Here is a 19243-nt window from a genome sequence, read left to right on the forward strand (position 1 = left end):
CAGAGGGACCTGGGTGTCCTTGTACACCAGTCATTGAAAGCAAACAGGCAGGTGCAGCAAGCAGTTAGGGGCAAATGGTATGTTGGCCTTCATTGCAAGAGGGTTTGAGTACAGGAGCAAGGATGTCTTACTACAGTTATACAGGGCCTTGCTGAGACCACACCTGGAGTATTGTGTGTAGTTTTGGTCTCCTTACCTAAGAAAGGATACACTTGCCACAGAGGGAGTGCAGCGAAGGTTCACCAGACTGATTCCTGGGATGGCAGGACTGTGGTATGAGGAGAGATTAGGTCGACTGGGCCTGTATTCACTAGAGTTTAGAAGAATGAGAGGGGATCTCATTGAAAGGTATAAAATTCTGATGGGGTTGGACAGACTGGATGTGGGGAGGATGTTTCCCCGGGGCTGGGAAGTCTAGAACAAGGGGTCACAGTCTCAGGATACGGGGTAGGAAATTTAGGACCAAGATGAGGAGAAATGTTCTCACTCAGAGGGTGGTGAACCTGTGGAATTCTCTACCACAGAAGGCTGTGGAGGCCAAGTCACTGAATATATTTAAGAGGGAGATAGATCGAGGGGTATGGGGAGAAAGCGGGAATATGGTGTTGAGATAGAGGATCAGCCATGATCATATTGAATGGCGGTGCAGGCTCCAGTAGCCGAATGGCCGACTCCTGCTCCTGTTTCTGATGTTCTTGTGCACTTTCCCGCTCGTCTTAGATCAGTCGCTTTGAAGTTGGGGTGAGATACGGAGTGATTACCTTCGGCTCGAGGTCCAAAATTGTTGTGAATATCGCGGATGATGGGTCGAATTTCTCAAGAGATGTTGCCCTCACATTGTCCGAGCTTAAATACGAAGGTAGATTAATACTTTCCGTTCGTATATTCAATATTCAGCCGAAAGCCAGTTGCCATGGGTGCCATCACCTCACCCTTTCCCCAAGGTTGTTCAGTACACCCCATCTCAAGTCCCATTCTTCAATATGGGAGCAGGAGGAGGCCATTCAGCCCCACGATCTTGTCCCGCCCTCCAATGAGATCATGGCTGATCTGTAGCCCAACTCCAACCCTTAATGCCCTTACGCAACAAAACTCGATCTCATTTTTGTCACGCTCATTTGAAGGCCCCCCTCCCCCCCCCCCCACCCCCAGCCTCAACAGCTTTTTTCGGGGGGGAGAGTTTCCAGATTCCCACCACCCTTTGTGTGAAGAAGTCCTTCCCGACATCGCCCGTCTCCGTCCCCTTGCCTCAGCTCATCTGCTGCTGAAGCCCTCATCCGTGCCTTTGTGACCTCTAGACTTGACCATTCCAACGCGCTCCTGGCCGGCCTCCCACACTCTACCCTCCGTAAACTTAAGGTCATCCAAAGCTCAGCAGCCACCGTGTCCTAACTCGCACCAAGTCCCGCTCACCCATCACCCCTTGTGCTCGCTGCCCCGTGTCCTAACTCGCACCAAGTCCCGCTCACCCATCACCCCCTGTGCTCGCCAACCGACACTGGCTCCTGGTAAAGCAACGAAGCAATGCCTCGATTTCAAAATTCTCCTCCTTGTTTACAAATCCCTCCATGGCCCTTGCCCCTCCCTATCTCTGTAATCTCCTCCAGCCCCACAACCCCCCGAGATGTCTGCACTCCTCTAATTCTGCCCTCCTGACCATCCCTGATTATAATCGCTCCACCATCGGTGGCCGTGCCTTCAGCTGCCTGGGCCCCAAGCTCTGGAACTCCCTCCCTAAACCTCTCCGCCTCCCCACCTCGCTCTCCTCCTTCAAGACGCTCCTTAAAACCTCCCTCTTTGACCGAGCTTTTGGTCACTTGCGCTAATTTCTCCTTACATGGCTCAGTGTCAAATTTATCTGTTTTGTCTCATAACACAGTTGTGAAACGCCTTGGGACATTTTACTACATTAAAGGCGCTATATAAACACAAGTTGTTGTGGTTTTGTTCTGGACCCCCTCTCATGACTCGATTTAATGTCTTAACTGAAAGACGGCACTCCAACAGGGCAGCACTCCCTGAGCACTGCAATGGGAGTGTCGGCCTGGATTAGGTGCTCAAATCCTGTTTTCTTAAACATCTCGGAGCATACGCTGCAGCGATCCCCTTGCTCAACGGATAAATACAAAATTTTTTTAAACATCTCGGAGCATACGGTGCAGCGATCCCCTTGCTCAACGAATAACTACAACATTTTTTTAAACATCTCGGAGCATACGCTGCAGCGATCCCCTTGCTCAACGGATAAATACAACATTTTTTAAAACATCTCGGAGCATACGGTGCAGCAATCCCCTTGCTCAACGGATAACTACAACATTTTTTTAAACATCTCGGAGCATAAGGTGCAGCAATCCCCTTGCTCAACGGATAACTACAACATTTTTTTAAACATCTCGGAGCATAAGGTGCAGCAATCCCCTTGCTCAACGGATAAAACAAACAGTTTTTAAAACTATCCCCGGTGCATATGCTGCAGCAATCCCCCTCGCATCGACCTGCTGAAACAACGCCCCCCCCCCCCTTCATCGCATCTGTGTCATTTTATTTCTCGGCTCGCGGTGGGGCTGCACCAGTTGGGTGGACAGACCTTCGGATTTGACTCTTGCCATCTATCCCTCAGATTTCGAGGACGGCAGCAACACAGGGACGAACATGACTGGAGCTTTGCGAACTATTTTGGAGATGATGAGTTTTCAGAAGGCAGCAATGAAAAATGAGCCATTGGTCTGGAAAGATGTGCGGCATGTCATCATGCTCTTCACCGACGGTACGGATATAGGAACATAAGAAATAGGAGCAGGAGCCGGCCATTCGGCCCCTCGAGCCTGCTCCGCCATTTAATACGGTCATGGCTGATCCGATCATGGACTCAGCTCCACTTCCCCGCCCGCTCCCCGTAACCCTTGACTCCCTTATCACTCAACAGTCTGTCTGTAGTACAGCTTTCTTGCTCCCTTCGGTTTGTTGCTTTAAACGTTGAATTACACACACACACACACACTCAGTTGTAGTAAATGGTAGTCAGGTCTTTTATTTAGACATTCATACTATACAGACCAAGTATGAAAGTTACTGAGACACATCACGCAAAGGCAGCTCTCTGTTCCGGTTTCCGTAGCTACTGTGACACACACACCCCTTCTGAGTTTCCAGTGTCTAATGTCTAGTGTCTCAAAACAGCTTACTCTCTCACCTTTATACCAAAAAAGCCTTTGAATTCTTGTTTCCTTGCATAGTACATACAGATAATTAACATACAGACGATGTCATGAATTACTGTACACAAACCAGATCACATAGCAATCAGAAACAGAGCAGTTCCTTTGATTCCACGCACAGACTGTTATCGATGACACATCATCATCAGAGGCGGTCCCTCGAAGCGAGGATAACTTACTTCCATGCCAAAAAAGGACGGGTTCACAGGTGTTTCAATGAAGGACCTGAACTCCAATTGAAGGGTGGAAGATGCCTGAGCCTGGATTGTTTTAACGTGTGGTGACCGTCACACATCAGCCACCACACGGGCTTGACAGAGCTCGGCCTTTATCCAGTGGCAAGGGTTAACCAGGACGGCTGGAGACCTGCTCTGCTGCACGGACCCAGTGCGCTCACATACCGCAGTGTGGGCTGGGCCCGTGCTGCCCCTGGGCCCTCGGCTCTTCTGGGGCCCCGAACTCTCGCCTCTCCCGGGCCCCGATCACGTCCCACCGCAGTCTCTCGTCGCTCCTTCGCCCCGACCTCGCCGCTCCTGCTGTACCTGCCCGCGCTCCAATCACCGACCAGGACCTTGGTGACGTCCCTCTTTGCTGCTGTCGCCCTCCTGCTCCAACACGTGCTGCTCCCTGGAGAGGTACACCGCCACACTGCTCCTTCCGCCCCCCCGGCCTGCTCCGATGATGCGCGCAGCCCAGGGGCCGCTCCGTCTAGTGCAGCCATCTTCCTTGTACCCGCTGCCCCCAGAGAGAATGGGAGCAGGGCTGAGGGGGGGATGCGGGGGTTGTGGGGTGGGGGTGGGGGGGGTTAAGATCATGATTAACCGCAGGCTGCCATTCCTTCATTTTATTTTAACAAGGGGAAACTTAAGACGTTCCGGCTATTTTTGCAGGGAGAGCCAACACAGGAGGGAATCCCAAACCGATGATGGAGCGCATCCGGATCTTCCTGGACATCGGGAATTCGCGGGAGGATTATCTCGGTAAATAAATGGCAGTTTGACAGTCACACATCTTACAATGTCCCAGGAATGCGGAGTAATATGTCCTTACTATACAGTATAAACGCACACGAGGCCCATGCTTGAGAGAAGGTCACTCTGTGACCAGTTACCTTTATTACCAAGACCTCAAGAGAGTGAAGGTGGGTGGAGCTTCCCCTTTTATACCTGAGAGACCAGGTTAGGAGTGTCTCCCACAAGTTCACCCCCTTGTGGTCAATGTTCTCAAGGTGTACAACTTAGGTCAGTTTATACATGGGTTACAATGCTGGTTAAATACATGACATCACCTCCCCCTGAAAGTCTCATTGGGATCACAGGTTGAGTCTCTCTGGTGGTTTACGCTCCCTTGTAGAGCGCCTGAGTTGGGGCTCCAGTTGTTGGCGCTGGCCTGAGTGTCTGCTGTTTGCGGTGCCTCAGGCCTGTCCGGACTGCCCACAGTGACTGGGCTTTCCTCCCTTTGGTTCCAATGTTCGGTCACCTGTGGTGGAGTGAACTCTACATCGTGTTCTTCCTCTGCTTCTTCTATGGGGATGCTGAACCTCCTTTTTGTTTGATCCAGGTGTTTGTGGCAGATTTGTCCATTGGTAAGTTTAGCTAGCAAAACCCTATTCCCCTCTTTGGCAATCACAGTGCTTGGAAGCCATTTAAAAACATAAGAACATAAGAATTAGGAACAGGAGTAGGCCATCTAGCCCCTCGAGCCTGCTCCGCCATTCAACAAGATCATGGCTGATCTGGCCGTGGACTCAGCTCCACTTACCCGCCCGCTCCCCGTAACCCTTAATTTCCTAATTGGTTAAATATCTAGCTATCTGTGACTTGAATACATTCAATGAGCTAGCCTCAACTGCTTCCTTGGGCAGAGAATTCCACAGATTCACAACCCTCTGGGAGAAGAAATTCCTTCTCAACTCGGTTTTAAATTGGCTCCCCTGTATTTTGAGGCTGTGACCCCTAGTTCTAGTCTCCCCTACCAGTGGAAACAACCTCTCTGCCTCTATCTTGTCTATCCTTTTCATTATTTTAAATGTTTCTATAAGATCACCCCTCATCCTTCTGAACTCCAACGAGTAAAGTCACAGTCTATTGAGTAGCCTCAAAATACAGGAGAGCCAATTTTAAACCGAGTTGAGAAATAATTTCTTCTCCCAGAGGGTTGTGAATCTGTGGAATTCTCTGCCCAAGGAAGCAGTTGAGGCTAGCTCATTGAATGTTTTCAAGTCACAGATAGATAGATTTTTAACCAATAAGGGAATTAAGGGTTACGGGGAGCGGGCGGGTAAGTGGAGCTGAGTCCACGGCCAGATCAGCCATGATCTTATTGAATGGTGGAGCAGGCTCGAGGGGCTAGATGGCCTACTCCTGTTCCTAATTCTTATGTTCTTACTCAATCTATCATCATAAGGTAACCCCCTCATCTCCGGAATCAGCCTCGTGAATCATCTCTGTACCCCTCCAAAGCCAGTATATCCTTCCTTAAGTAAGGTGACCAAAACTGCACGCAGTACTCCAGGTGCGGCCTCACCAATACCCTGTACAGTTGCAGCAGGACCTCCCTGCTTTTGTACTCCATCCCTCTCGCAATGAAGGCCAACATTCCATTCGCCTTCCTGATTACCTGCTGCACCTGCAAACTAACTTTTTGGGATTCATGCACAAGGACCCCCCAGGTCCCTCTGCACCTCAGCATGTTGTAATTTCTCCCCATTCAAATAATATTCCCTTTTACTGTTTTTTTTCCCAAGGTGGATGACCTCACACTTTCCGACATTGTATTCCATCTGCCAAACCTTCGCCCATTCGCTTAACCTATCCAAATCTCTTTGCAGCCTCTCTGTGTCCTCTAAACAACCCACTTTCCCACTAATCTTTGTGTCATCTGCAAATTTTGTTACACTACACTCTGTCCCCTCTTCCAGGTCATCTATGTATGTTGTAAACAGTTGTGGTCCCAGCACCGATCCCTGTGGCACACCACTAACCACCGATTTCCAACCCGAAAAGGACCCATTTATCCCGACTCTCTGCTTTCTGTTCGCCAGCCAATTCTCTATTCATGCTAACACATTTCCTCTGACTCCGCGTACCTTTATCTGCAGTAACCTTTTGTGTGGCACCTTATCGAATGCCTTTTGGAAATCTAAATACACCACATCCATCGGTACACCTCTATCCACCATACTCGTTATATTCTCAAAGAATTCCAGTAAATTAGTTAAACATGATTTCCCCTTCATGAATCCATGTTGCGTCTGCTTGATTGCACTATTCCTATCCAGATGTCCCACTATTTCTTCCTTAATGATAGTTTCAAGCATTTTCCCCACTACAGATGTTAAACTAACCAGCCTATAGTTACCTGCCTTTTGTCACTGCAGCGTAATTAAGGACAAAAACAGGGTCATTGACATCAATACATCGTGCCCTCGCATTCCTGTCATGGTAGTCACATTGTGACTGACGCCTGCTCTCAACAATTTCTTTCATAGCATAAGGGATAACCTGGTTTTGAGCATCCTTTTCATTAGTAGCTCTGCGGGTGGAACCCCTGTGAGCGAGTGTGGTCGGGATCTATTGGCCAACAGGAGGCGTGATAAGCAGCTTTGTAGGGAACCCCCTTGGATTCTGAGCATCCCCTGTTTGATTATCTGCACTGCTCGTTCTGCCTGGCCGTTTGAGGCCGGCTTGAACGGTGCCGTTCTAACATGGTTAATTCCATTGCCTGCCATGAAGTCCTGGAATTCAGTGCTTGTGAAGCACGGGCCACTGTCGCTGACCAAGATGTCCGGTAGACCGTGGGCGGCGAACATTGACTGTAGACTTTCTACCGTGGCAGAAGATGTGCTTGAATTTAAAATGTCACACTCGATCCATTTGGAGTAGGCGTCTACTACAACCAAAAACATTTTCCACATGAAAGGACCTGCATAGTCCACATGGATGCATGACCATGGCTTGGCGGGCCATGGCCAGGGGCTAAGGGGGGCTTCCCTGGGTGCGTTGCCCAGCTGCGAACACAAAGTTCCAGATCTGCGTCTTTCCCTGGCCACCAAACGTGTGACCTGGCAATTGCCTTCATCGTGACAATGCCCGGGTGCTCATTGTGGAGTTCTCTGATAAACACCTCTCTGCCCTTCTGGGGCATGACTACTCAGTTTCCCCACAGTAGGCAATCGGCCTGAATCGAGAGTTCATCCTTGTGCCTATAAAATGGTTTAAATTTCTCAGGGCATGCCCTGTACGTGGCTGTCCAGTCCCCATTCAGGACACATTTCTTGACTAGAGACAATAGCGGGTCTCTATTTGTCCAGACTTTAATCTGACGGGCTGTCACGGGTGAGCCTTCGCTTCCGAAAGCTTCAACAGCCATGACCATCTCAGCAGCATGCTCGGGAGCCCCCTCAGTGGTGGCTAGTGGGAGCCTGCTGAGTGCATCGGCGCAGTTTTCGGTGCCCGGTCTGTGCCGAATTGTGTAGTCATAGGCGGCTAACGTAAGTGCCCACCTCTGTATGCGGGCCGATGCGTTTGCATTTATGGCCTTGTTGTCGGCCAAAAGGGATGTTAGGGGTTTGTGATCTGTCTCCAGCTCAAATTTCCTGCCAAACAGGTACTGGTGCATTTTTTTTACCGCATATACACATGCAAGCGCTTCCTTTTCTACCATCCCGTAGCCCCTTTCTGCCTGGGACAGACTTCTGGAGGCATAAGCTACCGGCTGTAACTGACCCTTGGCATTGACATGCTGCAACACACACCCGACCCCATAGGACGATACATCACATGTTAACACAAGTTTCTTACATGGGTCATATAGTGTTAACAGATTGTTGGAACATAACAAATTGTGTGCTCTATTAAAAGTCCTTTCCTGGCTGTCCTCCCAGACCCATTCATGACCTTTGCGTAGGAGCACGTGTAGCGGCTCTAGCAGCATGCTCAATTTGGGAAGAAAGTTACCAAAATAGTTCAGGAGCCCCAGGAACGAACGCAGCTCCGTCGTGTTACGGGGTCTGGGTGCTCTCTGGATCGCTTCCGTCTTGGACGCAGTAGGGCTGATCCCGTCTGCTGCTACCCTATCCCCAGGAATTCTACCTCTGGAACTAAGAAGACGCATTTCGCCTTTTTCAGTCGCAGACCTACCCGGTCCAGTCTGCGTAGCACTTCCTCCAGGTTGTGGAGGTGTTCTTCAGTATCGTAACCCGTGATGAGGATGTCGTCCTGAAAAACCACCGTCCCTGGAATCGACTTGAGGAGGCTTTCCATATTTCGCTGAAAGATCGCGGCGGCCGAGCGAATCCCGAACGGACATCTGTTGTACTCAAACAATCCCTTGTGTGTCGTGATGGTGGTCAGCTTCTTCGACTCACTCGCCAGCTCCTGGGTCATGTAAGCTGAGGTCAGGTCTAATTTTGAAAAAAGTTTGCCACCGGATAGCGTCGCAAAGAGGTCCTCCGCTCTCGGTAGCGGGTACTGGTCTTGGAGTGACACCCGATTGATGATGGCCTTGTAATCGCCACATATCCTGACCGACCCATCCGCCTTGAGCACCGGCACAATCGGGCTCGCCCAGTCATTGAATTCGACTGGCGAGATGATGCCTTCCCTCAGCAGGTGGTCCAATTCGCCTTCTATCTTTTCCCGCATCACGTACGGCACCGCTCTGGCCTTGTGGTGTACTGGTCTGGCGTCTGGGTTCATGTGAATCACTACCTTGGCCCCCATGAAAGTGCCAATGCCGGGTTGAAATAATGAGTCAAATTTGTCCAGGACCTGTGAGCATGATACTCGCTCCACAGAGGAAATTGCATTGACATCGCCCCATTTCCAGTTCATGACAGCAAGCCAACTCCTCCCCAGTAGTGCGGGACCTTCCCCCGGGACAATCCAGAGTGGCAACCTGTTCTCCAAATCTTTGTGGGTCACGACTACCGTGGCACTGCCTAGCACCGGAATGATCTGCTTTGTGTAAGTCCGTAGCTGTGCGTCAATCGGTGATAATTTTGGCCTCCTGGCCTTGGATGCCCACAACTTTTCGAACTGTTTGATACCCATCAGGGACTGGCTGGCACCCGTGTCTAGCTCCATTAATACTGGGATGCCATTGAGGAGCACTTTCATCATTATCGGTGGTGTCCTGGTATATGAACTGTATACGTGCTCCACATGAACTCGCTGAACTTCAGCTTCCAACGATTTCCCCCAGTATTTATTTGGCCTCGTAGGGCTTACATCGGGCCTGTCCTCCTCGTACATCAACCTGGCTGCAGGCTTCCTACAGATAAGTGCCAAGTGACCGCTGACGTTGCAGGTTCTGCAGGTATATTGCTGATACCTGCAAGCTCTGGCTGGGTGTTTGCCTCCACACCTCCAGCATGAGCTGGAGTCCCCGTTGTTGTAAACAAAAGGTCCATTACCAGTCGATCGTCTCTGACTGTTTGTGTAACTGTCCTTAAGCGCATCATTAACAGGTGTTGATGGCCCCATTACTGGCCGCATTGTCCCTTGCGATGGCATGAATCGCCGTTCAGCTAGCCATTGTCTCTGTTGAATTCCCCCTTTGGGTTCGACTATATGCTCGGGCATGTCCGATTGCCCTTGTCTGCCTAGAGAACTGTGTGCCGTGTTAACAATGTTGACTCCCTGGTCGTTTGCCGCATTTGAGCCAAGATTTTTGTCATACATCATTCTGGTCTCTTCCTCCCCTGAGATAAATGTCTGGGCTATCAGAGCCGCCACTTCCAAGGTCAAGTCTTTGGTCTCAATCAGTTTCCTGAAAACCCCAGCGGCCCGATGCCCTCGATAAAAAAGTCTCGCAGCATCTCCGCTCTGCATGCATCTGGGAACTTACATAGGCTCGCCAGTCACCGGAGATCTGCCACGAGGTCTGGAACGCTTTGCCCTTCTCGCCGCCGGTGTGTGTAAAACCGGTGTCTCGCCATGTGCATGCTGCTCGCCGGTTTAAGGTGTTCCCCGATCAACTTACTGAGCTCTTCGAACGTCTTGTCCACCGACTTCTCTGGTGCTAGAAGGTCCTTCATCAGGGAGTACGTTCTGGATCCACAAACCGTCAGGAGATGAGCCCTGCGTTTGTCGGCCGAATCCTGTCCCAGCCATTCCTTAGTGTCAAAACTTTGCTGTAGTCTCTCAATAAAGTCATCCCAATCATCACCAACACAGTACCTCTCTTCTGTGCTGCTAGTGGCCATGCTCGCGTGGTTTAAATCTCAGTTTCTCGTCGCCAATAATATGTCCTGACTATGCAGTATAAATGCACACAAGGCCCATACTTGAGAGAAGGTCACTCTGTGACCAGTTACCTTTATTACCAAGACCTCAAGTGATGAAGGTGGGTGGAGCTTCCCCTTTTATACCTGAAAGTCCAGGTTTGGAGTGTCTCCCACAAGTTCACCCCCTTGTGGTCAAAGTTCTCAAGGTATACAACTTAGGTCAGCTTATACATGGGTTACAATGATAGTTGAATACATGACACGGAGGATGATATTAGGGGGCACGATCTCTGAACTGCATCAATCCCTTGCTTTAGTCCCGGGAAGTGGAGGTCCCGGGAAGGGTAGTGGAGGTCCCAGGGAGAGGAGGGGAGCTCCCGGGGAGGGGAGGGAAGGGAGGTCCCAGGGAGGGGAGGGAAGGGAGGTCCCGGGGAGGGGAGGGAGGAGAGGTCCCATGGAGGGGAGGTGAGGGGAGGGGAGTGGAGGCGAGGTTAAGGCGGAGGTGAGAGGAGGTCTCAGGGAAGGGAGGGGAGGTCTCAGGGAGTGGAGGGGAGGTCCCAGAGAGGGGAGGGGAGGTCCCAGGGAGGGGAGGGGAGAGGAGGTCCTAGGGAGTGGAGGGGATGTCCCAGGGAGGGGAGGTGAGGGGAGGGGAGGGGAGGTCGTGGGGAGGGGACGTGCTGGGGAGGTCCCAGGGAGGGGAGTGGAGGTCCCAGGGAGGGGAGAGGAGGTCCCAGGGAGTGGAGGGGGGTCCCAGGGAGGGGAGGGAAGGGGTGGGAGGAGAGGGGAGGTGAGTGGAGGGGAGGTCGTGGGGAGGGAGGTGAGAGGAGGTCCCAGGGAGGGGAGGGGAGGTCCCAGGGAGGGGAGGGGAGGTCCCAGGGAGGGAAGGGGAGGGGAGGGGGGGGGAGGTCGTGGGGAGGGGAGGTGCTGGGGAGGTCCCAGGGAGGGGAGTGGAGGTCCCGGGAGGGGAGGGGAGGAGATGGGAGGGGAGGGGTGATGAGAGAGGTCCTGAACTGCCTCTGTCCCGGAGCCCTCAATCTGTTCGAAGTAACTGGGGATAACACAAAAAGAGCAATGCGAGAGCAAGAGTCAGAACAGCATAAGAAATAGGAGCAGGAGTCGGCCATTCGGCCCCTCGAGCCTGCTCCGCCATTTAATACCATCATGGCTGACCTTCGACCTCAACTCCACTTTCCTGCACTGTCCCCATATCCCTTGATTCCCTTAATATCCAAAAATCTATTGATCTCTGTCTTGAATACATTCAAAGAATGAGCCTCCACAGCCCTCTGGGGTAGAGAATTCCAAAGATCTGAAGGGTATTGGTGAGGCCACACCTGGAATACTGCGTGCAGTTTTGGTTTCCATATTTATGAAAGGATATACTTGCTTTGGAGGCAGTTCAGAGAAGGTTCACTCGGTTGATTCCGGGGATGAGGGGGTTGACTTATGAGGAAAGGTTGAGGAGGTTGGGCCTCTACTCATTGGAATTCAGAAGAATGAGAGGTGATCTTATCGAAACGTATAAGATTATGAGGGGGCTTGACAAGGTGGATGCAGAGAGGATGTTTCCACTGATGGGGGAGACTAGAACTAGGGGGCATGGTCTTAGAATAAAGGGTCGCCCATTTAAAACTGAGATGAGAAGGAATTTCTTCTCTCAGAGGGTTGTAAATCTGTGGAATTCGCTGCCTCAGAGAGCTGTGGAAGCTGGGACATTGAATAAATTTAAGAAAAGAGTTAGTTTCTTAACCGATAAGGGAGTGAGGGGTTATGGGGAGAGGAATAAGGGGTTATGGGGAGCGGGCGGGGAAGTGGAGCTGACTCCATGATCAGATCAGCCATGATCGTATTAAATGGCGGAGCAGGCTCGAGGGGCCGTATGGCCCGCTCCTGCTCCTATTTCTTATGTTCTTATGTTAGAAGTTTCTCCTCATCTCTGTCCTAAATGGCCGACCCCTGATTCTGAGACTGTGTGACTCCTGGTTCTAGAAGTCCCAGCCCGGGGAAACATCCTCCCTACACTCAGAGTCATTGCAACTCCATCTTGGGATTCCCGGATACAGCTGAGCGGTGGGATTGGTAAAGCCCACCCCCAGCTCCTTTCGTTGTACGGGTTGTGGGAGCCCACAAAAGCCTCCCGCACTATAGGTCGAACCCCCGCCCACCATTGGCTGGGATAAAGGTGGTCACGGCCAAGAATCATAGAAACATAGAAAATAGGTGCAGGAGTAGGCCATTCGGCCCTTCGAGCCTGCACCACCATTCAATATGACCATGGCTGATCATGCAACTTCAGTACCCCATTCCTGCTTTCTCTCCATACCCTTTGATCCCTTTAGCCGTAAGGGCCACATCTAACTCCCTTTTGAATATATCCAACGAACTGGCCTCAACAACTTTCTGTGGTCGAGAATTCCACAGGTTCACAATAACTTGCTCTTTGATTTGTGTCTCTCACCTGGATCTGGTGATTGAGGAGGACACTGATTATCACACGCCCCTCTTTGAAGCAAACTGGGGGTTGCCCCAGGATCCTGGCCAGCTCATTCCTCCCTCAATGCAGATACAAATTTGGGGGCAATTTCAACTTGACCCGTGGTGGGGAAATTAATCAGCCCCTCGATTCTACTTACTGGTGAACAACATGAGTGAGACTTGTCTATATAGACCTCACCTCCTCTTCACTTGTAATACGACATCTCTCCTCAGTGTCAGCCATGGCTCAGTGGGCAGCACTCTCGCCTCGGAGTCAGCAAGGCTGTGGGTTCAAGTCCCACTCCAGGGACTTGAGCACAAAGATCTAGATATTCCAGTGCAGCGCTGAGGGAGTGCCGCACTGCCAAAGGTGCAATCTTTCGGATAAACCGAGGCCCCGTCTGCCCTCTCAGGTGCATGTAAAGAATCCCATGGCACCATTTCGAAGGCTTGCATCCTCGGGCCTGAAGAGAGGTGGCTGCAGGGATTGTGGATGCATTGGTTGTAATTTACCAACATTCCCTGGATTCTGGGGAATTCCCAGCAGATTGGGAAACTGCAAATGCAATGCCCCTATTTAAATAAGGAGGCAGACAAAAAGCAGGAAACTATAGACCAGTTAGCCTAACATCTGTGGTTGGGAAAATGTTGGGAGTCCATTATTAAAGAAGCAGTAGCAGGACATTAGGAAAAGCAAAATTCGGTCAGAGTCAGCATGGATTTATGAAAGGGGAAGTCATGTTTGACAAATTTGCTGGAATTCTTTGAGGATGTAACATAAAGGGGAACCAGTGGATGTGGTGTATTTGGACTTCCAGAAGGCATTTGACAAGGTGCCATATAAAAGGTTAGAATTCAGAAGAATGAGAGGTGATCTTATCGAAACGTATAAGATTATGAGGGGGCTTGACAAGGTGGATGCAGAGAGGGTGTTTCCACTGATGGGGGAGACTAGAACTAGGGGGCATCATCTTAGCATAAGGGGCCGCCCATTTAAAACTGAGATGAGGAGAAATTTCTTCTCTCAGAGGATTGTACATCTGTGGAATTCACTGCCTCAGAGAGCTGTGGAAGCCGGGACATTGAATAAATGTAAGACAGAGATAGACAGTTTCTTAACCGATAAGAACATAAGAACATAAGAATTAGGAACAGGAGTAGGCCATCTAGCCCCTCGAGCCTGCTCCGCCATTCAACAAGATCATGGCTGATCTGGCCGTGGACTCAGCTCCACTTACCCGCCCGCTCCCCATAACCCTTAATTCCCTTATTGGTTAAAAATCTATCTATCTGTGATTTGAACACATTCAATGAGCTAGCCTCAACTGCTTCCTTGGGCAGAGAATTCCACAGATTCACAACCCTCTGGGAGAAAAAATTCCTTCTCAACTCGGTTTTAAATTGGCTCCCCCGTATTTTGAGGCTGTGCTCCCTAGTTCTAGTCTCCCCGACCAGTGGAAACAACCTTTCTGCCTCTATCCTGTCTATCCCCTTCATTATTTTAAATGTTTCTATAAGATCACCCCTCATCCTTCTGAACTCCAACGAGGACCAAGGACCCCCAGGTCCCTCTGCACCGCAGCATGTTGTAATTTCTCCCCATTCAAATAATATTCCCTTTTACTGTTTTTTTTCCCAAGGTGGATGACCTCACATTTTCCGACATTGTATTCCATCTGCCAAACCTTAGCCCATTCGCTTAACCTATCTAAATCTCTTTGCAGCCTCTCTGTGTCCTCTACACAACCCGCTTTCCCACTAATCTTTGTGTCATCTGCAAATTTTGTTACACTACACTCTGTCCCCTCTTCCAGGTCATCTATGTATATTGTAAACAGTTGTGGTCCCAGCACCGATCCCTGTGGCACACCACTAACCACCGATTTCCAACCCAAAAAGGACCCATTTATCCCGACTCTCTGATTTCTGTTAGCCAGCCAATTCTCGATCCATGCTAATACATTTCCTCTGACTCCGCGTACCTTTATCTTCTGCAGTAACCTTTTTGTGTGGCACCTTATCGAATGCCTTTTGGAAATCTAAATACACCACATCCATCGGTACACCTCTATCCACCATGCTCGTTATATCCTCAAAGAATTCCAGTAAATTAGTTAAACATGATTTCCCCTTCATAAATCCATGTTGCGTCTGCTTGATTGCACTATTCCTATCTAGATGTCCCACTATTTCTTCCTTAATGATAGCTTCAAGCATTTTCCCCACTACAGATGTTAAACTAACCGGCCTATAGTTACCTGCCTTTTGTCTGCCCCCTTTTTTAAACAGAGGCGTTACATTAGCTGCTTTCCAATCCGCTGGTACCTCCCCAGAGTCCAGAGAATTTTGATAGATTATAACGAATGTATCTGCTATAACTTCCGCCATCTCTTTTAATACCCTGGGATGCATTTCATCAGGACCAGGGGACTTGTCTACCTTCAGTCCCATTAGCCTGTCCAGCACTAGCTCCCTAGTGATAGTGATTGTCTCAAGGAAAAGGGGAATAAGGGGTTATGGAGAGCGGGCAGGGAAGTGGACCTGAGTCCATGATCGGATCAGCCATGATCGTATTAAATGGCGGAGCAGGCTCGAGGGGCCATATGGCCTACTCCTGCTCCAATTTCTTATGTTCATACGTACTAGCAGGTGAGTTATCCTCGGTATCCTGAGCCAATATTTAGCCGTCAATCAACATTACAAAACTGAGGGAGCGCTGCACTGTCGGAGGTGCCGTCTTTCAGATGAGATGTTAAACCGAGGTCCCATCTGCCCTCTCAGGTGGCAGTATTTCGAATAAGGGCAGGGGGTTATCCCCCGTGTCCTGGTCAATATTTATCCCTCCATCAACAACACAAAAAACAGGTTATCCGGTTATCCATCATCATCATAGGTAGTCCCTCGGAATCGAGGAAGCATTGCTTCCACTCTTAAAATGAGTTCTCAGGTGGCTGAACAGTCCAATACGGGAGCCACAGTCCCTGTCACAGGTGGGACAGACAGTGGTTGAGGGAAGGGGAGGGTGGGGAGTCTGGTTTGCCGCACGCTCCTTCCGCTGCCTGCGCTTGGTTTCTGCATGCTCTCGGCGACGAGACTCGAGGTGCTCAGCGCCCTCCCGGATGCATTTCCTCCACTTAGGGCGGTCTTTGGCCAGGGACTCCCAGGTGTCGGTGGAGATGTTGCACTTTATCAGGGAGGCTTTGAGGGTGTCCCTTGTAACGTTTCCTCTGCCCACCTTTGGCTCGTTTGCCGTGAAGGAGTTTCCCGAGTAGAGCGCTTGCTTTTGGGAGTCTCGTGTCTGTGGGACATGCGGACAATGTGGCCCGCCCAGCGGAGCTGGTCGAGTGTGGTCAGTGCTGGGGATGTTGGCCTGGTCGAGGACGCTAACGTTGGTGTGTCTGTCCTCCCAGGGGATTTGTATATCACATTGCTGTTGGTGGGAGCTTGCTGTGCCCAAATTGGCTGCTGCGTTTCCCATATTACAACAGTGACTGCATTTTGTAAAAGTACTTAATAGGCTGTAAAGTGCTCGGGGACGCACTGAGGTGGTGAATGGCACTATACAAACGCAAGTCTTTTTATTTTCCTTTCTTCTAAGTTGAAGTGAGTGAGAGAGCAACGTCTACACAGATCTCGCTGCACTTGGAGTCCACCGCTCTTGTGATAGGAGGTCACTTCTTGTTAGCTGTTTTACACAACTGTACTCAGCGATTCCTCATTCTCCCGCAGATGTCTACGTGTTTGGACTTGGGGAGAAAATCAACAAACCGGAGATCAACTCAATAGCCTCCAAAAAGACCAACGAGGTTCACGTGTTTTTCCTGGAGATGGCTAAGCTAGGCGAAGTCTTCAACTTAATGCTGGGTGAGAAAGGTTTGGCCTTGCAGTTTGATCAGGGAGCAACAACTTACAGTGACAGTCCTTTGCTCCGAGGGGCAGCATTAAACTCGGCCCCAGAAATGCCGTGCCTTCAGCCGCCCCAGGCTTTTCCAAAGCTCTGGAATTCCCTCCCGAAACCTCTCCGTCTCTCCATGCCCTCCTTTGAAGACCCTCCTTAAAACCGACTTTATTCGGCCCTCCTGCTCTGTCCAGCGTTGTCTCAGAACCCCATCTTTTTGCATCATTGTGAGGACATTATGAGGCATGGTTATGGGGACAGATTGTGGATAGGCTGGGTTTGTTCTCATTGGAACAGAGGAGGTTGAGAGGAGACCTCATTGAGGTGCACAAGATGTTGAGGGGCCTGGACATAGTGGATAGTAAGGGTCTATTTCCATTGGTGGAGGGGTCCATTACGAGGGAGCATAGTTTTAAGGTGGTTGGTGGAAGGTTTAGAGGGGATTTGAGGGGGGCTTTACACAGAGGGTTGTGGGGATCTGGAACTCGCTGCCTGGAAGAGTGGTGGATGCAGAAACCCTCACCACTTTTAAGAGATGGTTGGATGGGCACTTAAAGTGCAGTAACCTGCAGGGTTACGGACCTAGAGCTGGTAATTGGGATTAGACTGGATGACCTTTTGTTGGACGGTGCAGATATAATAGTAAGTACTGCAGGGAATAGAATACGGCCAGGGTGTGATCTCCTGGACTAGTGTCGATCGCCTGGATGGGTTGGAGAGGGATTTTCCCAGATTTTTTCTCCCTAAATTGGCCTGGGTTTTTAATCTGGTTTTGGCCTCTCCCAGGAGATCACATGGCTCCGGTTGGAGTGGAGTGTAGAATGTTTCAGTATAAGGGATGTCGCAGTTGTGTGGGGCGGACTGGTTGGGCTGGGTGCTCTTTATCTTTCCGTCATTGTTCGATGGTTTATATGTAACCTTCAGGGCTGCTGTCTGAGGGCCGTGTGGCTCTTTGTCGGCCGGCGCGGACACGATGGGCCGAAATGGCCTCCTTCTGCTCTGTAAATTTCTACGCCCCTATGTTTCTATTACCTCTCCGCAAAGCACCAGGGGGCATTTTTCTACCCTATCATCATCATAGGCAATCCCTCGGAATCGAGGAAGACTTGCTTCCACTCTAAGAATGAGTCCTCAGGTGGCTGAACAGTCCAATTCGAGAGCCAGAGTCCCTGTCACAGGTGGGACAGACAGTGGTTGAGGGAAGGGGAGGATGGGACTGGTTTGCCGCACGCTCCTTCCGCTGCCTGCGCTTGGTTTCTGCATGCTCTCGGCGACGAGACTCGAGGTGCTCAGCGCCCTCCCGGATGCACTTCCTCCATTTGGGGCAATCTTTGGCCCAGGGACTCCCAGGTGTCGGTGGGGATGTTGCACTTTATCAGGGAGGCTTTGAGGGTATCCTTGTTACGTTTCCTCTGTCCACCTGGGGCTCGCGTGCCGTGCAGGAGTTCCGAGTAGAGCGCTTGTTTTGGGAAGAAATATCACACAGAGATTCATTATGTGTTCCGTCTCTGTCCGCCAAGATCACCAAGTCCGTTTAGCCTTCTTAGTAAACTTCTGATAGAACCAAACATGCTTCCCGCACAGACACCATTCTATCCGTTACGGCTCTTTGCTAGAACAATCCCAAACTAATCCCCATGGCCCGCTCTCTCAACATAGCCCTGTATCAATCCCAAACTAATCCCTCTGCCCCGCTCTCCCCATAGCCCTGTATCAATCCCAAACTAATCCCACTGCCCCACTCTCTCCCCATAGCCCTGTGTCAATCCCAAACTAATCCCACTGCCCCGCTCTCTCAACATAGCCCTGTATCAATCCCAAACTAATCCCACTGCCTCACTCTCTCCCCATAGCCCTGTGTAAATTCCAAACTAATCCCACTGCCCCGCTCTCTCCCCATAGCCCTGTATCAATCCCCAAACTAATCCCACTGCCTTGCTCTCTCCCTATAGCCCTGTATCAATCCCCAAACTAATCCCACTGCCCCGCTCTCTCCCCATAGCCCTGTATCAATCCCAAACTAATCCCACTGCCCCGCTCTCTCCCCATAGCCCTGTATCAATCCCAAACTATTCCCACTGCCCCTCTCTCTCCCCATAGCCCTGTATCAATCCCAAACTAATCCCACTGCCCCGCTCTCTCCCCATAGTCCTGTATCAATCCCCAAACTAATCCCACTGCCCCGCTCTCTCCCCATAGCCCTGTATCAATCCCCAAACTAATCCCACTGACCCGCTCTCTCCCCATAGTCCTGTATCAATCCCAAACTAATCCCACTGCCCCGCTCTCTCTCCATAGACCTGTATCAATCCCCAAACTAATCTCCTTGCCCCACTCTCTCCCCATAGCCCTGTATCAATCCCAAACTAATCCCACTGCCCCGCTCTCTCCCCATAGCCCTGTATCAATCCCAAACTAATC

The 19243-nt window shown here is 50.6% G+C and overlaps 1 protein-coding gene across 1 annotated transcript in view; it reads left to right on the plus strand.

Annotated features, from left to right (window-relative positions):
- Positions 1–19243, plus strand: part of LOC139230625 (complement C2-like) — a 91546-nt gene that overhangs the window by 51357 nt on the left and 20946 nt on the right. Inside the window, exons 8-11 of the mRNA XM_070862441.1 lie at positions 721–859; positions 2624–2770; positions 4112–4201; positions 16654–16823. Of these exons, the coding sequence (XP_070718542.1) occupies positions 721–859; positions 2624–2770; positions 4112–4201; positions 16654–16823 (546 nt within the window). The remainder of the gene's footprint in view (positions 1–720; positions 860–2623; positions 2771–4111; positions 4202–16653; positions 16824–19243) is intronic.

This window comes from Pristiophorus japonicus, chromosome 19 (assembly GCF_044704955.1).
Source record: "Pristiophorus japonicus isolate sPriJap1 chromosome 19, sPriJap1.hap1, whole genome shotgun sequence".
NCBI classification, from domain to species: Eukaryota; Metazoa; Chordata; class Chondrichthyes; family Pristiophoridae; genus Pristiophorus; species Pristiophorus japonicus.